The 14,814-nt window shown below is 37.0% G+C and overlaps 1 protein-coding gene across 1 annotated transcript; it reads left to right on the plus strand.

Annotated features, from left to right (window-relative positions):
- Positions 1-417: 417 nt before the first annotated feature.
- Positions 418-1,038, plus strand: LOC121267118 (DNA damage-repair/toleration protein DRT100-like). Its single transcript, XM_041170991.1, has one exon. The coding sequence runs from the start codon at positions 418-420 to the stop codon at positions 1,036-1,038; it is 621 nt and encodes a 206-aa protein (XP_041026925.1).
- The last annotated feature ends 13,776 nt before the right edge of the window (positions 1,039-14,814 follow it).

Consider the following 14,814-nt stretch of genomic DNA (forward strand, 5'->3'; position numbering starts at 1 on the left):
AATAATTTGACCGTTGAATCTCCAGAATTGAGTATTTTCTCCTATTTGTCAAGTTGTACACATCTCGTTGATTTAGCTTTGAGCGAAAATCACTTGAATGGCTTCCTTCCCAAGTCCATTGGAAACCACTCTCTTTCTCTTCAAACACTTCGCCTAGATAATTGCAAACTTAAGGGTAGCATTCCAATAGAGATCGGGAAGTTAAGTGGTTTTACTGCATTGACCTTATCCAGCAACGAATTGAGAGGACTTGTTCCAACCACAATAGGAAGTTTGCGCATGCTTTAAAGTTTGGGCCTTGATGGTAATAGACTAAAAGGAACCATACCAACAAAACTATGTTATTTACGGAGCTTGTTTAAATTACTTTTAGTTGGTAATGATCTATCTGGACACATTCCTAGATGCATAGATAATATGACTTCGCTAAGAGCTCTCAACTTAGGCTTCAATCAATTAACTTCTGTGATTCCATTGAGCTTGTGGAGGCTTACAGATCTCTTGGAGGTTGACTTCTCATCCAATTATTTAAATGGCTCTCTTTCATCTGAGATTGAGAAAATGAAGGTCTTGAGGATATTGAATTTGTCAAGAAATCAACTATCAGGTGATATCCCCAAAACAATTGGTGCACTCAAAGATTTGACTAATCTCTCATTGGCAATAAATTCACTACAAGGCTCAATTCCTGTATCTTTTGGTGAATTGGTAAGCTTGGAGTTCTTGGATCTTAACGATAACAATTTATCTGGAGAGATTCCCAAGTCCTTAGAAGGACTCCATTACCTCAAATATATAAATATCTCATTCAATAAACTACAAGGAGAAATTCCCACAAGTGGACCATTTCTAAACTTCTCAACTGCATCATTTACGTCAAACAACGCCCTTTGTGGTGCAGCTCGATTAAAGTGCTTGGAAAATATGGAAAAAGAGGAATCCAAAATCTCCTGCTCAAGCAGGCTTGTACCCTCTAGTTACATGGAGAATAATTTCTCACCAACAACTTGTACAGACAACGAATGGATTCAGCTCTAATAATTTACTTGGTGAAGGAAGTTCTGGGTTTGTATACCAAGGATCACTTTCAGATGGGATGAATATTGCAATCAAAATTATGAACTTGCAAGTGAAAGGGGCATTCAAAAGTTTTGATGTAGCGTGTGAGGTGCTACGAAATATTCGTCACCGAAATCTTGTCCAAATCATCACCATTTGTAGCAATATTGACTTCAAAGCCCTTGTATTGGAATACATGCCTAATGGAAACTTAGAGAAATGGTTGCACTCTCAAGATCACCATCTGAATATCTTACCAAGGCTAAATATCATGATTGATATCGCATCAGCATTAGATTACCTTCATCATGGTTATTCAATAGCAATTAGTCATTGTGATCTGAAACCTAGTAATGTCTTATTAGATCAAGAAATGGTTGCACATGTTGCTGACTTTGGCATGGCCAAACTCTTAGAGTAGGTTTGGGGGATGAGATGAGAATTTTGTGTTTTGTTTTGAAGTTTAAAATATTAAGTTTTAATATTATTATTGTTTTGGGATTTGAAAAAGATGTATTGGGATTTGAAAAAGTTGAATTGTTTATTATATTTTGTATGGAGATTTGAAAAATGTGTAATGATGAGATGAGATGAGATGAGAATTTTGTGTTTTGTTTTATGACCCAAACCTGCCCTTAGATGATAGGGACTCTATGATGCAGACCATGACTCTTGCTACTTTTGGGTACGTGGCACCAGGCAAATTTTCAAAATTTTCCATTTCAAATTCCATGTCCATCCTTCTACTCATTCACATGCAATTAAATATCTTTTGAGTCCAGAGCAATATATATATATATATATATATATATCTACAAGCAGTTTCTTTTTTTCAGATTTGTTTCTTCACTTTTATAAAATAAAAAAGTATATATGATGAGCTAGAATGTTATCAACAGTGTATGGATTAGAAGGAGTTGTTTCTACAAGAGGCGATGTGTATAGTTATGGCATTCTACTAATGGAAATGTTCACAAGAAAGAAGCCTATGAATGGCATGTTTATTGGAGAAATGACCTTGAAACACTGGGTAGATGAATCATTGCCCACTTCAATACTCTCTATTGTTGATGCCAATTTGTTGAGAAATGAAAAAGAACATGCTGCCTTGGAAGATTGCATATCTTCAGTTATGAGATTGGCTTTGGATTATTGGGCAGAGTCACCTGCAGAAAGAATTCACATAAAAAATATTTCAGCGACACTCAATAAGGTCAAATTAAAGTTTGTACTAAATAGTAGAAGAAGCTAAGTTGAGTGTCAAGTTTGCTTACAACTCCATTATGTTTGTGTCTCTTATGTTTGGGATTTAGGCGTTTTGCTTCATTATTTTTAGAAAAAATTACAATTTACACCTTAAACTATTAGTTCTTTGGCAATATTATCGTGGAACTATATAAGATGTCATTTTGTCCCCAAATTACAACTTTTTCTGTCAATTAATAGTATGAATGTATCGTGTCATTTAATTCTTGTATATCTAGGTGCGAAAAAAACTAGATTAGAATACACAGAGAAAGCGATATTACCTCATCGGCAAATCGCAGATATAGTGAGGTTGTTCCACAAACTTCTCTATCGTAATTGTTCGAATGAAATCGTCATTGTCAATGGTGGAACGTGCCACGTGGAAAAACCAGAATAACACTCACACATTCCACGACTTAAACGTCGAGATTAGAGAGATACACACATTTGAGAGAGAGATTCTATTTGTACCAATCATCTAAAGGGAGAGGGGGCTATATATAGCCCCTCCAATTACACTAGGTAGCCAAGTCTTAAAATTGGGAAAAACCCAAAAATTCTGATTTTTCCTCTATCAATGGTGGTCTTCACAATACTGATGTTTGGCACTGGGGTTAGGCCCAGAACAGTCATTTATCTTTCCATAAGGTTAGTTTAAACATAAATTAACCTCATACATACATGGCCGGCCTAAGTGATGGAGATACATTTGTACACAACAAAGCTACTGTAAACAAAATTTCAGCTTCATTATCACCAACCTGAAACACCGACCTCACATTAATAAGCTTCATCAAGTTTCTAACTAGTTTGTTTGTTGCAAACGACAAGTCAACCGGCAAATGAATCTTGCTATTACAATAATGTAAATTATGTTCCTAGCAATAGTTGAAGAATGGGCAATAGATGCGATATTTTTTACCAAACTGGATAAAAAGTCGTAGTCATCTAAAACATAAATAAAGTCAACACTTAGACCTAGTTTGGACACTTAGAATATTTCAAAATATCTGTAAATAGTTGTAAAATTATTTATGAATGGTAATAAAATAGTTTGAGTTAACATGTTTTATTGAGTTTTGGGAAGGGGGAGAGAAAAAATTAAAAATATTATAAAATTAAAATATTATTTAAATATATTAATATTATTATTGTTTTAAAATTTGTAAAAGTATTATTTTTTTTATATTTTGTTTTGAAGTTTGTGAACATTGTAATAATTAGATAATGATTAGATAAAAAAATTAAAAATTTGAAATTGAAAAATGTTTTGGCTTGTGAGGAAATATATGAAAATATTTTAAAATACATGTGTTCTCAAACTAGGTCTTAGCATTGTCTTATATTAGCGAGGGATTTTCCTCAATGCCACTCTTACACATTTATACAGTCTTTGGTAAGCTAGTTTGAAAGATTTTTTTATGTTACCGAGTCTTTTGATTATGAAAAATGCTTGATATAAAAAATATAAAATGATATAGTTTATAAAATATTTTTTAATATAAAGTAGATATGACGTATTGTATTAAATCAGATAAATGAATTTCTTTATAGATGTATCACTCCTCGTATTATACCCTCCATGTAGTTGTGTCTCTTTCATGCAGCAGTCTCAGTAGTCTAGCGTTGCTGGGTATTAATCCTCTACTTTCTAACTTTTGTGGGCTTTTTCCTTTAAGAAGAATAGAAGATGATTTCTCCTTTCATTGGTTTGGCTTTATTACACCTATCTGGGATTTAGGAATCTCGCATTGGGTTGTGGTCATTATTTAGCTCAATCCATCCTCACCTACTTTTAATCCAAATAAAAAGGATGACGAAACCGCAGAATAATTATAGCTTCTTAGTTTCAAAGCAAAGAAAACTCTTACAAGTTACGTAAAAAAGAATCCAGAAACATTACAGAGTTGCTTCACAAAACAAGCATCCCTGTAGAAGCAATTATGGCAATGAGATTCATTTTAAAATGCAACTAATTAGAAGTACCCATTTTCTCTTTTTCTTTTCTCTTTTCATGTAAAGCATGAACTTTTTGTATTTGTCTGTTCATTTCTTTATATTTCTTTGGATAAATTATAAGAAAAATTATATTTACAGTCACAAAGTTCGAAAGTGCCATGTATTCTTTTTTAAAAAAAATTAATATATTTGAGACTGTAAAAAAATTAATTTTTTAATAAGAAATCTTTTTTTTAAAATAAATGTAAGGCACAAATTGTAACTATATCTAGTATTATTGAAATTACAAAATTGATTCATTTATATGCATAGTCTACACATGACGTGTCACAAAATGGAGACAACACCTGCGTATGATTAGTCAACAAATTTGCAGATGCATCACATGAGTGTATCCCAACCTTTATATTTAATTGGTTTTTGGCCCATTATTCAAGGATTTGGCCTTTATATAATACAAAATTATTAAAAGAAAATTGTGAGTAATTAAATTTAAAAAAAAAAAAAAAACTGTAGAAAAATTCTATCACGATTCACGTGAATCTTTCACATGGCTACGCTATCATGCCATAGGTGAGAAACGGCAATCATATAATATGTAAAGTAATTATACGTAAAATTATGAAGTGCGTAAATGTAGCGTAATTATTTTAAAAAAGAGTAAAATTTACTATTAAAAAAATTATTATTTTTTATGTAGATCTCATATTTTATTTATTTTTTTCAAAATAATTATACAGTGATTGCACAATTCATTATTACAAATATCTGTATGTATGCATTCTATGCCTTTTTTTTATATATAAAAAACAAACATTTCATTAATTAGGGGTTTAAATTCAAACCGGAAAACCGGACCGGACCGAACCGGACCGGTTTTACCGGTTTTGAACCGGTCCGGAACCGGTTTTTAAAACGTAAAAACCGGCCGGTTCCGGTCCGGTTCCGGTTCCGGTTCCGGGATTTTTTGGATCGGACCGAACCGGACCGGACCGGTTGATTAAAAAAAATAAAAAATAATATTTTTATATATAAGTTTTATACAAAATATTTTTTATATATTAAATATTAATATATATAAGTTTTATATATAATGTATAATTATAAATTTTTATGTGAAATTTTATATATAACATATATATTCATATATGAAATAATTTCTTATTATAATTTATAAATTATTACATAAAATGTTAATACTAAATCACTAAAAGTTTATAACTAATAATAATATATAACTTATAACTATACCAGTAGTCTAATATTAATACTATTATATAGTCTAATATATTAATAAAAGTATAAAACAGTTTTTTTTAAATCAATTTTTTTTTATAAACAAATTTTTAATGACAAATTGTGAAATTTACATTTTAAAAAAACTGGAAAACCGGACCGTACCGGACCGGAAACCGGTAAAACCGGAAGTACCGGTTTAGGAAGGTAACCGGTGCGTAATCGATTTTGAAAAATACAAAACCGGCATATACCGGTTCGGTCCTAGATTTTATCCAAAACCGGACCGGTTACACCCCTATCATTAATAGAAAAGATATTACAGACATTTATCAAGCCAAATAGCTTGAGAAAGAAAGTCTGGAAAACAATCAAACCACATTGTGATACTCTCAACATTCCAAGCGTAACGGGCAAGCTTGTGAGCTACCCCATTTCCTTCTCTATAAACATGTTGGATTTGGCATTCAGGATATAAAGCCTTAAGCTTCCTGATTTCAAGAACCATATCCTCAAGTAAAGCTGCAACCTCAAGTTCGGCATTCACCACTTGCACAACCATTAAACAATCTGATTGCACCACTAATCTGGAAATTCCCAGACCTGCACAGAGTTGCAAAGCTCGAAAAATAGCTAAGAGTTCAACAACTTCCACATTAAAGCCTTCCTCTTCAACTTTAGTAGCTGCCCAGATAACTTCACCCTTATCATTTCGTAACACCAAACCAACACCAACTTCGTGAATATCCCCAAACATAGCACCATCAACATTAACTTTTAACCACTCAGTGGGAGGCGGCTTCCATTCATAGAAACTTCGGATCATAGGCCGTGGTATCAACCGAATGTCCTTAAAAGAATTAAGCACATATAATGCATTATTAATGACCTGCTACACCACAACAGATCTGGTTCCTCCTCCCCCAAAAACCCCAAGCTAGACAAACATTAAAGCTAACTCTCGTTCCTTACCCTACTCCACTACCTTCATAACCAGCATAACAGACATATTTCTGTCCAAAGTTTGCATTACAAGCACTAAAGAATTCCAACTGGGAAAAATAGACTAACAAAAGAAAATTGCATGTGCAAGATTTTCGAACCCTCCCCTACAAAAACAGCAAGAAACATTAGTTAAGACATGTCTCTTATACAAGTTAGTTTTTGAAGGTAAACCCTCTTTGCATGCCCACCAAGCGAAAATCTTAATTTTGTGTGGGACTTTCATTTTCCACAAAGCCCTCCATAATTTCCTATGCTGGTTGGAATTTGAACATTCCCCTTAAGTACCATTTTTCCTTTCCATAGCCATCCGATAACAGCTTCTTACACTAAACTTTCCATTTCGTTCTTGATACCAAATCCACTGATCTAGTTGTTCCCTAAAACTGAGCAGCACTTTCAAAATGTCTGCTACTAAGTTTGGATTGAAGAGAGCCCTTAATTGTGCCACATTCCATCCTCCCGTCTGAGTATCTATCAAACAAGCCACAGAAGCTTCTTGAAAATCAACGCTGAGATCGATTTGTTCTTGAATCAATGCTTGGTTACCAGGTATCCAAGGATCTTTCCACAACTTAGCAATCCTCTCATCCCTAATCTTCCATATACAGCCATGCTTCAATAACATTTTAGCTTCCCAGATACCTCGCCATGCAAAAGATGGATTTCTTCCTATACTCGCTTCTAACTAGGGGTGGGCTCCGACTCCGACAGAGTCGGAGTTGTCATTTCCGACCTCCGGCTCCGACAAAAGTCGGAGCCGAATTTTCCCTCCGACTCCGACTCCGAACGTAGTCGGAGTCCGATTCCGATCGGAGGTCAGAGCTCCGAACTCCGATCGGAACTCCGAACGGAGGTCGGAGCTCCGACTCCGAACAAAATTTCCGAACTCAATTTCGGAAATTTTGTTCTTTTTTTTATTATTATTTAAATTTTGTTGTTCAATTTCGTTTCAGATAGTGAGCAACATATATATTTTTTTTAAAAGTGAACCATCTACAAATATTTGGTTTATTCAAGAGTTTTCAATAATTTAAATATTCGTTCTGATTTTGTTACTGAATTTTGATTATATCTTTAAATTTTGTTACTGAATTTGGATTATATCTTTAATTTGTTTTATGTCCGCCTGAAATTTAGCATTAAAAGTGCTCATGACTCATGAGTTGAAAATTACACAAATTTAAAATTTTATAGAAAAGAATGATGGTACGAATTTCTATAATTCGATTAATTTCAGTTGGATAATAAATTATAAACGTTTGAGAGAGGATGGATAAGTACTAATAGAAATTATAGAATAAAGAGTACTTATCTCATGTCTTTGCTTGGGATATAACTACATAAATATAACTATATAAATAGTTTAAAAAGTAAATAACATGTATGATGTGGCCATAAGTTATAACAGTCTCATTTATAACGTAATAACAATATGACTCAGTCTTGAAATATAACTACATAAAAATTAAACACGGATTTCACTCAAATACTTTTTGTTCCATTGGTCATGCCTGAAATGAAGATAGAAAGTAGCAATCAATAGATGAAAAAAAATTGATAAAAAAAAATTGAATACGGTAAAAGAATAATTTGATTCTTACCAAGAAAGGAGGTTCTCTCAACTCCATCCCAACTCTCAAGTAGCGTCCGTTCCAGACTCTCAATCATCGGTAATTATGTTAGGGTTCACAATTAGATCTATAAAATCATAAAAAGTAGAAGTTAGAAACATTAAAAATAATTAAATCATCATTTAAAAGCATATAAACTTACCCGATTCAAGCCTATAGCTCTCGGCATCAACGCCAACGGTATCTAGTCCAATGGGCATTTCACTTATCCAATTATGTGTGCAAACGAGGGCCTCCACGGTTGACGGTGACAATGAACTCCGATAAGCATTCAACACGCGACCTCTAGTGCTAAATGCTGACTCTTAGGCAACCGTAGTGACAGGAATGGCTAGCACATCTCGGGCCACAAGGGAAAGAACTGGATATTTGGTGGAATTAACTTTCCACCAAGTTAATAACTGAAATACATCACTAGGTGCCTCGACAGCTTCCATAAAATATCGTTCAACCTCAGATGTACAATGCATAATATTCCTTGTTGACATGAGTTGATAATACTGCCGTATAATACGATTGCCTCTAACCCCTACAGATGGGTCAGTATCACCTAAGGAAACTGTTAATCCTGTCGGCCTCGAATGTGAGAAGCTACCAACTGCGGATAAAGGCTGAGCACTAGTACTGTAGTGATGATATAAGTCATCAACATCACTTTTTAGCAATCTAATAAACTCTGCAGTCTTCACTGCCCCGAGGACAGAATTTACCAAAAATTCTAGAACGGCCAACTTAACTCAGGGGTCAAGGATCACAGCCACAAATAGCAATCTATTTATCTTCTCAATATTCCCCCAATATTTATCATATTTGATCTTCATCCTCGTAGCCATAGCAGATAACAATCCAGCAGAGTCAGTACAACTATTTTCCAACTGGAAGTGAAGCTCCGAGAGCTCGCTGAAAAATGAGTTCGCAGTGGTATATTTGGATCCAGATAGCCGCATGGTTATCTCATAAAAAGTTCTTAAAAATTCAACAAAATAACTCACACTGGTCCAATCATGTGCGTCTGGCGCACCGAGCCCCTGTCCTGCTGGCTCCAACAAAGCATACCTCAGGCCCCCATCCTCGACCTCCATCCGCTTGAATGCTTTTTGGTACTTCTGTGCCACATCCAACATCATGTATGTAGAATTCCATCGAGTCGGAACGTCCAAGCATAGCATACTAGAACATTCAATCTTCAGATCTTCTGCTATTGCCTTAAACTTGGCAAGCCTTTGAGGGGAACCCCTCACATATCGTACAATGTTATGGACTTGGGTTATGGAATCATGAACCTCTTTTAATCCCTCAACAACTATGAGGTTAATGATATGAGCACAGCATCGAACGTGAATAAACTCGTGGGCCCGAATGACATCATCTCTCACCGTCGTGTTCCGCTTAAACCAATCAATTGTTATTTCATTCGCACTGGCATTGTCAACTGTAATACACAGCACTTTTCGAATTCCCCAGTCCTTTAAACAATCATCCATCTTTGCCCCAATGGATGCACCTTTATGATCCACAATTTCTTTAAAACCAATAATTTTTTATGCAAAATCCATTCACTGTCAATGTAGTGTGCTGTGATACACATGTAGCAGACGTTCTGTATGGAAGTCCATGTGTCAGTCGTAAAAGACACTCTCTGGCCAGTGGTAATAAACATCTTTCTCATCTCCTCCTTGTCCTTCACATGCCTCTTCATACAATCTCGCATCACTGTATACCGTGATGGAATTGGAAATCGTGGCTCAACAAAATTTAGAAACTTTCGAAAGCCTCTTTTCTCGACTGTGGTAAATGGCATCTCATCAGTAATTATCATCTCTACAAGCATGTCCCTCAACATCTTCTCACTGTATTGAGGGATGACCAATTTCTTAGTCTGTGTACCATCAATGGCTGTAGAAGTTTGGTAACTGAGGTTGGTCTGATCAGTGGCTTGCAATCCCTTCGCTATCTTTTATCGTTGGCAACCATTTAGATGTGCTATTAACACACTGGTACCTTGCTTCTTCGAATGGCATCCACAAAGTGATCCACAGTAATGGCAACTTGCTACTGGGTTCGCAATTTCACCAGGAATTTTGGTGAAATGCTCCCATGTCCACGACCTCTTTTTAGAAGGTCGTGGTGGTTGATCTTGCTCAATGGGCATCTCCTCCTCTTCGTTGAACATATCCTCATCCTCTATATCAACTGGGAGTGGGAGTCGACTACTCGCACAAGATGTAGCTGCTCTAGATGTAGCTGCCCTAGATGTGGCTCTAGGGGTGGAAGTACCCACTGGTGTAGGAGTTGTAGCATTGACATCTGCCACATCCCCTTGTAGACGATCATCTCCACTATGTCTAGGATCCATATCACAATCAATGAAGCTGAAAAAATTAAATTAGAAGCAAAAAATTAGTTTAAAAATAAACTAGGCTATTGTATTATACAATAGGACATGTATTATTGTATCATAATATATTATTGTATCGATGTATTATTATATCGAGGTTCGGTTGACGTGCGCTCGATTCAGCGGAACCCATCCCCAGAGGTTCGCTTGACTTGCGCTCGAAGTGGCGCTTGAGCAAAAACCATCCAGAGAGGTTCGCTCGACGTACGCTCGAGCAGAAGCCATACAGAGAGGTTCGCTCGACTTGCGCTCGACGTGGCGCTCGAGCAGAACCCATCCAGAAAGGTTCGCTCGATGTGCGCTCGAAATGGTGCTCGAGTAGAACTCATACAGAGAGGTTCGCTCGATGTGCGCTCGACGTGGCGCTCGAGCAGAATCCATCCAGAGAGGTTCGCTCGACGTGCGCTCGACGTGGCGCTCGAGCAGAATCCATCCAGAGAGGTTAGCTCGACATGCGCTCGACGTGGCGCTCGAGCAAAACTCTTCCAGAGAGGTTCACTCGACTTCCGCTCGACATATCACTCGAGCCAATGTTCAATACAACGTGCGCAGAACTTGCGCTCGACACCTCGCTCGAGCGCAAGTCTACAATACAATGTAAAATTCAGGATTTTGAGCGCCGTGTTGGGACTATATTGAATATTCAATACAACCAATTCACAAGAATCACAACTGCTGGCTCCAATTCATAAGAGACGTGCTTGAAATAAATTTAGGGCTCATAAATTTAGAGCTCACCGTAGGTGGAAGCTGAACAGAGGAGCAACGAGGAACGGCAGCACGGAGGAGCAACGACGAACGACGGTACGCTGGCAAGAAAGACACAAGACGTGAGGACGGCTTCACAGTTCACTGGTTCAGTCACTGGGACAGCAGACGCAAGAGAGAAGGGAGAAGGAAGAAGAACCTGAAGAAGGAAGAAGAAGAAGGAAGAAGAAGGGGGGGACGTATGAAGAAGGAAGACATAATATGAAACGACGCCGTTCCATATTAAGTGGAATGGTGTCGTTCAATAATTTTTTTTTAAACCCAGCTGTAAAACGACGTCGTTTTACAGCTGGGTTTAAAAAAAAATTCGGAGTCGGAGTCGGAGCTCCTTGTAGCTCCTACTCCGAATAACTATTCGGAGCTACTCCGAATTTCGACTCCGAATTCTTACAACTCCGACTCCGTCGGAGTCAGCATCGGAGCGGAGGTCGGACGGAGTCGGAATTCTCGGAATTTTGCACAACCCTACTTCTAACAAAGAGCCATGAGGAAAATATCTAGCTTTGTAAATTTTATGTAGCAAAGAATCTGTCTCTTTCAGGATGCGCCACCCTTGTTTGGCTAACAAAGCCAAATTAAAACCATGTAAGAATTTAAAACCCAGCCCTCCTTTCCCCTTCGACTCACACATTTTTTGCCAACTAAGCTAATGTATCTTCCACTCATCATTTTTATGTCCCTACCAAAATTTAGCCATCATTGCCTCCAACTCAATACAAAAACTAGCAGGTAACAAAAAGCAACTCATCGAGTAGTTGAAATGGACATGACAACTGCTTTAATAAGAATTTTTCTCCCTCCTTGTGACAATAATTGCTCCTTCCAGCACTGCAATTTCTTCTATACTCATTGCTTGATATTAGAAAAAACCTTAGATTTTGACCTTCCAACAGCAGGAGGTAATCCTAAGTACTTTTCATACTATTGTACCCCTTGAACTCCCCATAACTGCATTAACTCAGTCTTCCTTGCAAGAGAGACATTGCTTGAAAAGACAATTGTTGTTTTATCCTTATTAATCTTTTGACTCGAAGCAAGCTCATACCTCTCCAATAAGGCTTCAATCTTCCTATTTTCCCCACATCTGCTTTACAGAAGATAACTGAATCATCTGCGAACAATAAGTGATTTATAAAAGGAGCACCTCGAAAATTTTGGATCCCAGGAATATCATGGTCTAAAGCCGCAGCTTTTAATAAAGAAATAAGTCCTTCAGTACAAAACAAGAACAGATAAAGGGACAATGGGTCCCCTTGTCTTAAGCTTATGCTTGGAACAATATTTCCTTTAGGTTTCCCATTCACCAGTACTGAAAAAGTGGTAGTTTTAACACAACACATAATCAAATTGACCAAATTGTAATCAAATCCCAAGGTACCCATAACCTTTTCTAGGAAATCCCACTCAACCCTGTCGTAGGCTTTACTCATATCTTGTTTAAGGGACATATAGCCTTTCTTTGTAAGGCCCAAGCATTGTGAGGCCCGGGCCAGTGCGCAAAAAGGCCCAGCCTTTTTCTTGGAAGTATTCGGAACGGTGCCATTTTGGGTAAGTATAGCCTTCTTCCTCAGCTCCCCAATTCCTTCTCCCTCTCTTACGCATTCGGTTTTCTTTTTTTGGTTTTCACCTGTGTCCCTCTCTCTCCCGTAACCCACTCCCCTTCCCGAGTTCCTCTCTTCTCTTCGTTGGCTCTGTTTGTGAGTCCAAAATTCATGCCCTATTTTTCCTACACATTTTCCCTTTCGGTTTTTCCCTCTTAATTAGTTTCTTCTCTCGCACTCCTCCACATCGGCAGATTGGGTGTTTCTTCTCTCGCGTCCTCCTTTTTTTTTTCTACAGTTCGGTGCGTCTCTCTCCCTCGCGTTTTCTTCTATCGCTCTGTAGTGGAAGCACTGCAGTTTTAAGCAGGAGCAATTTTTCCAGCCTAGGTTGCCGAGAGCTTCTCTAGTGGGTAAATTTTGGTTCTCTTCTCTTTTCCTCTTTAAGATTTCACATCTTTCTTACTCTTACTCGAATGGTTGTTGAAAATAATTGTTTTTCTTCTTCCTGTCTGGTGCAGCCCATGAATGGGGGTGTTCATTCTGTGCACCTTGTGTTTGTTGTAGTGCAGTGAATTCGAAGTTCTACTCAGTTTCACATAAGCGTTGAGCCTTCACCGTAAGTTTTTCACTTCGTTGAGTATTTTATAAATTCTGGTTTATTGGTTTGGTGTTTTAGAAATAAATAGAAGGGAGTTTTGTTGGGTGCAGGTTAACATCTAGAAGTGTTGGGATTTGTCTTTTGTGGAGTTGTGAACGGAGAGAAATGTGCAATATGTAGTGTTGATTGGGTTAAATTGTTGGTGATTGCTTGGGATTATGAGCTGCTGAAATAAGTGTGATTTATTGATAATATGAGTTGACATTGGTTTTGATGCTTGTATTGGACAGTACTGAGATTGGTATAGAATATTTTGGGTCCAAGTGTGGGCTGTCCAGATGGTTATTTGGCTGTTTGAGTCGGATTAAATTTGCTGAAATATTGTCTAGAAATTGGGTCGCAAGTTGTCTTAGACCAAAATTGTGTTGTTGGACTTTAATACTTAGTTTATATATATATATATATATATATATATTTTATGAATAGGTCACTAGATGGATAGAGACCGTATTCAAGGCATAGATAATACGCTGCAGGAGTCAGGTAAGCTGGGTTCCTATGTTAGGCTTTATATGAGTTATTAAGACTGAGGTTGACTTTCTGAAAACTTTGCATATTTTGTGGTGAAATGAGAATTTGGGAAAACAAAACCAATCTCAGTCGCTGATTTGCACTAGTCATGAAATCTGTATGAAAAAGGGAAAATATTTTCTGACATGCATTGTGTAGACATAAGCGAAATTTTGTCATGTTGTCTCTGAAATTTGAAAAAGAGCGATATTGAGAACCTGAAAAATTGTGCATTGATTTAGAATGATGCTCCGACTTTTGTTCAATATGTGACAATGATCTGATTATGTTTTGGTACTCTGTTTTATTTTGATACGGCATCTGAAAACCTTTGGCATAGTGTACTGATTTTGTATCTGACTTTGTCTTTGCCCTGCTCTCCTCTATTTGGGTTGGTACCAACTTCTCTATCTCTGAGTGCACCCACTTTGGAAATAAAGTGGTTTTATTATGGTCTTTCTTGTGTGCACACTCGGGACTCCGAGAAGAATAAGGGAAAGATTTCACCTCTGTCTCTGCTCGGTTTGGCCACCGGGGTTTGCACAACCCTACCATGGGGGTGAAACATGGTCTCTGCTCTGTGAGATGCTCTGTTTTGATGTGATGATGATGCTCAGTTTATGTTATGCCAAAGTATTACGGGTTTTACTTGTCTTAAAACCATCGCTCTGTTACTTTTAGAAAACATGTTTTGTTCTGCATGATAACTCTATAAAATATTTTGTTCTGCATATTGTACTTTGTAAATGCTCATGTTTGCACGCTAGCATATATCTTCTGCTTACTGAGTTGTTGATAACT

This window comes from Juglans microcarpa x Juglans regia, chromosome 5S, assembly GCF_004785595.1.
Source record: "Juglans microcarpa x Juglans regia isolate MS1-56 chromosome 5S, Jm3101_v1.0, whole genome shotgun sequence".
In the NCBI taxonomy this organism is placed as follows: domain Eukaryota; kingdom Viridiplantae; phylum Streptophyta; class Magnoliopsida; order Fagales; family Juglandaceae; genus Juglans; species Juglans microcarpa x Juglans regia.

What these genes read in the sequence shown, in the direction of transcription:
- LOC121267118 (XM_041170991.1), top strand. Translation starts at nt 418, where the DNA reads ATGACTTCGCTAAGAGCTCTCAACTTAGGCTTCAATCAATTAACTTCT.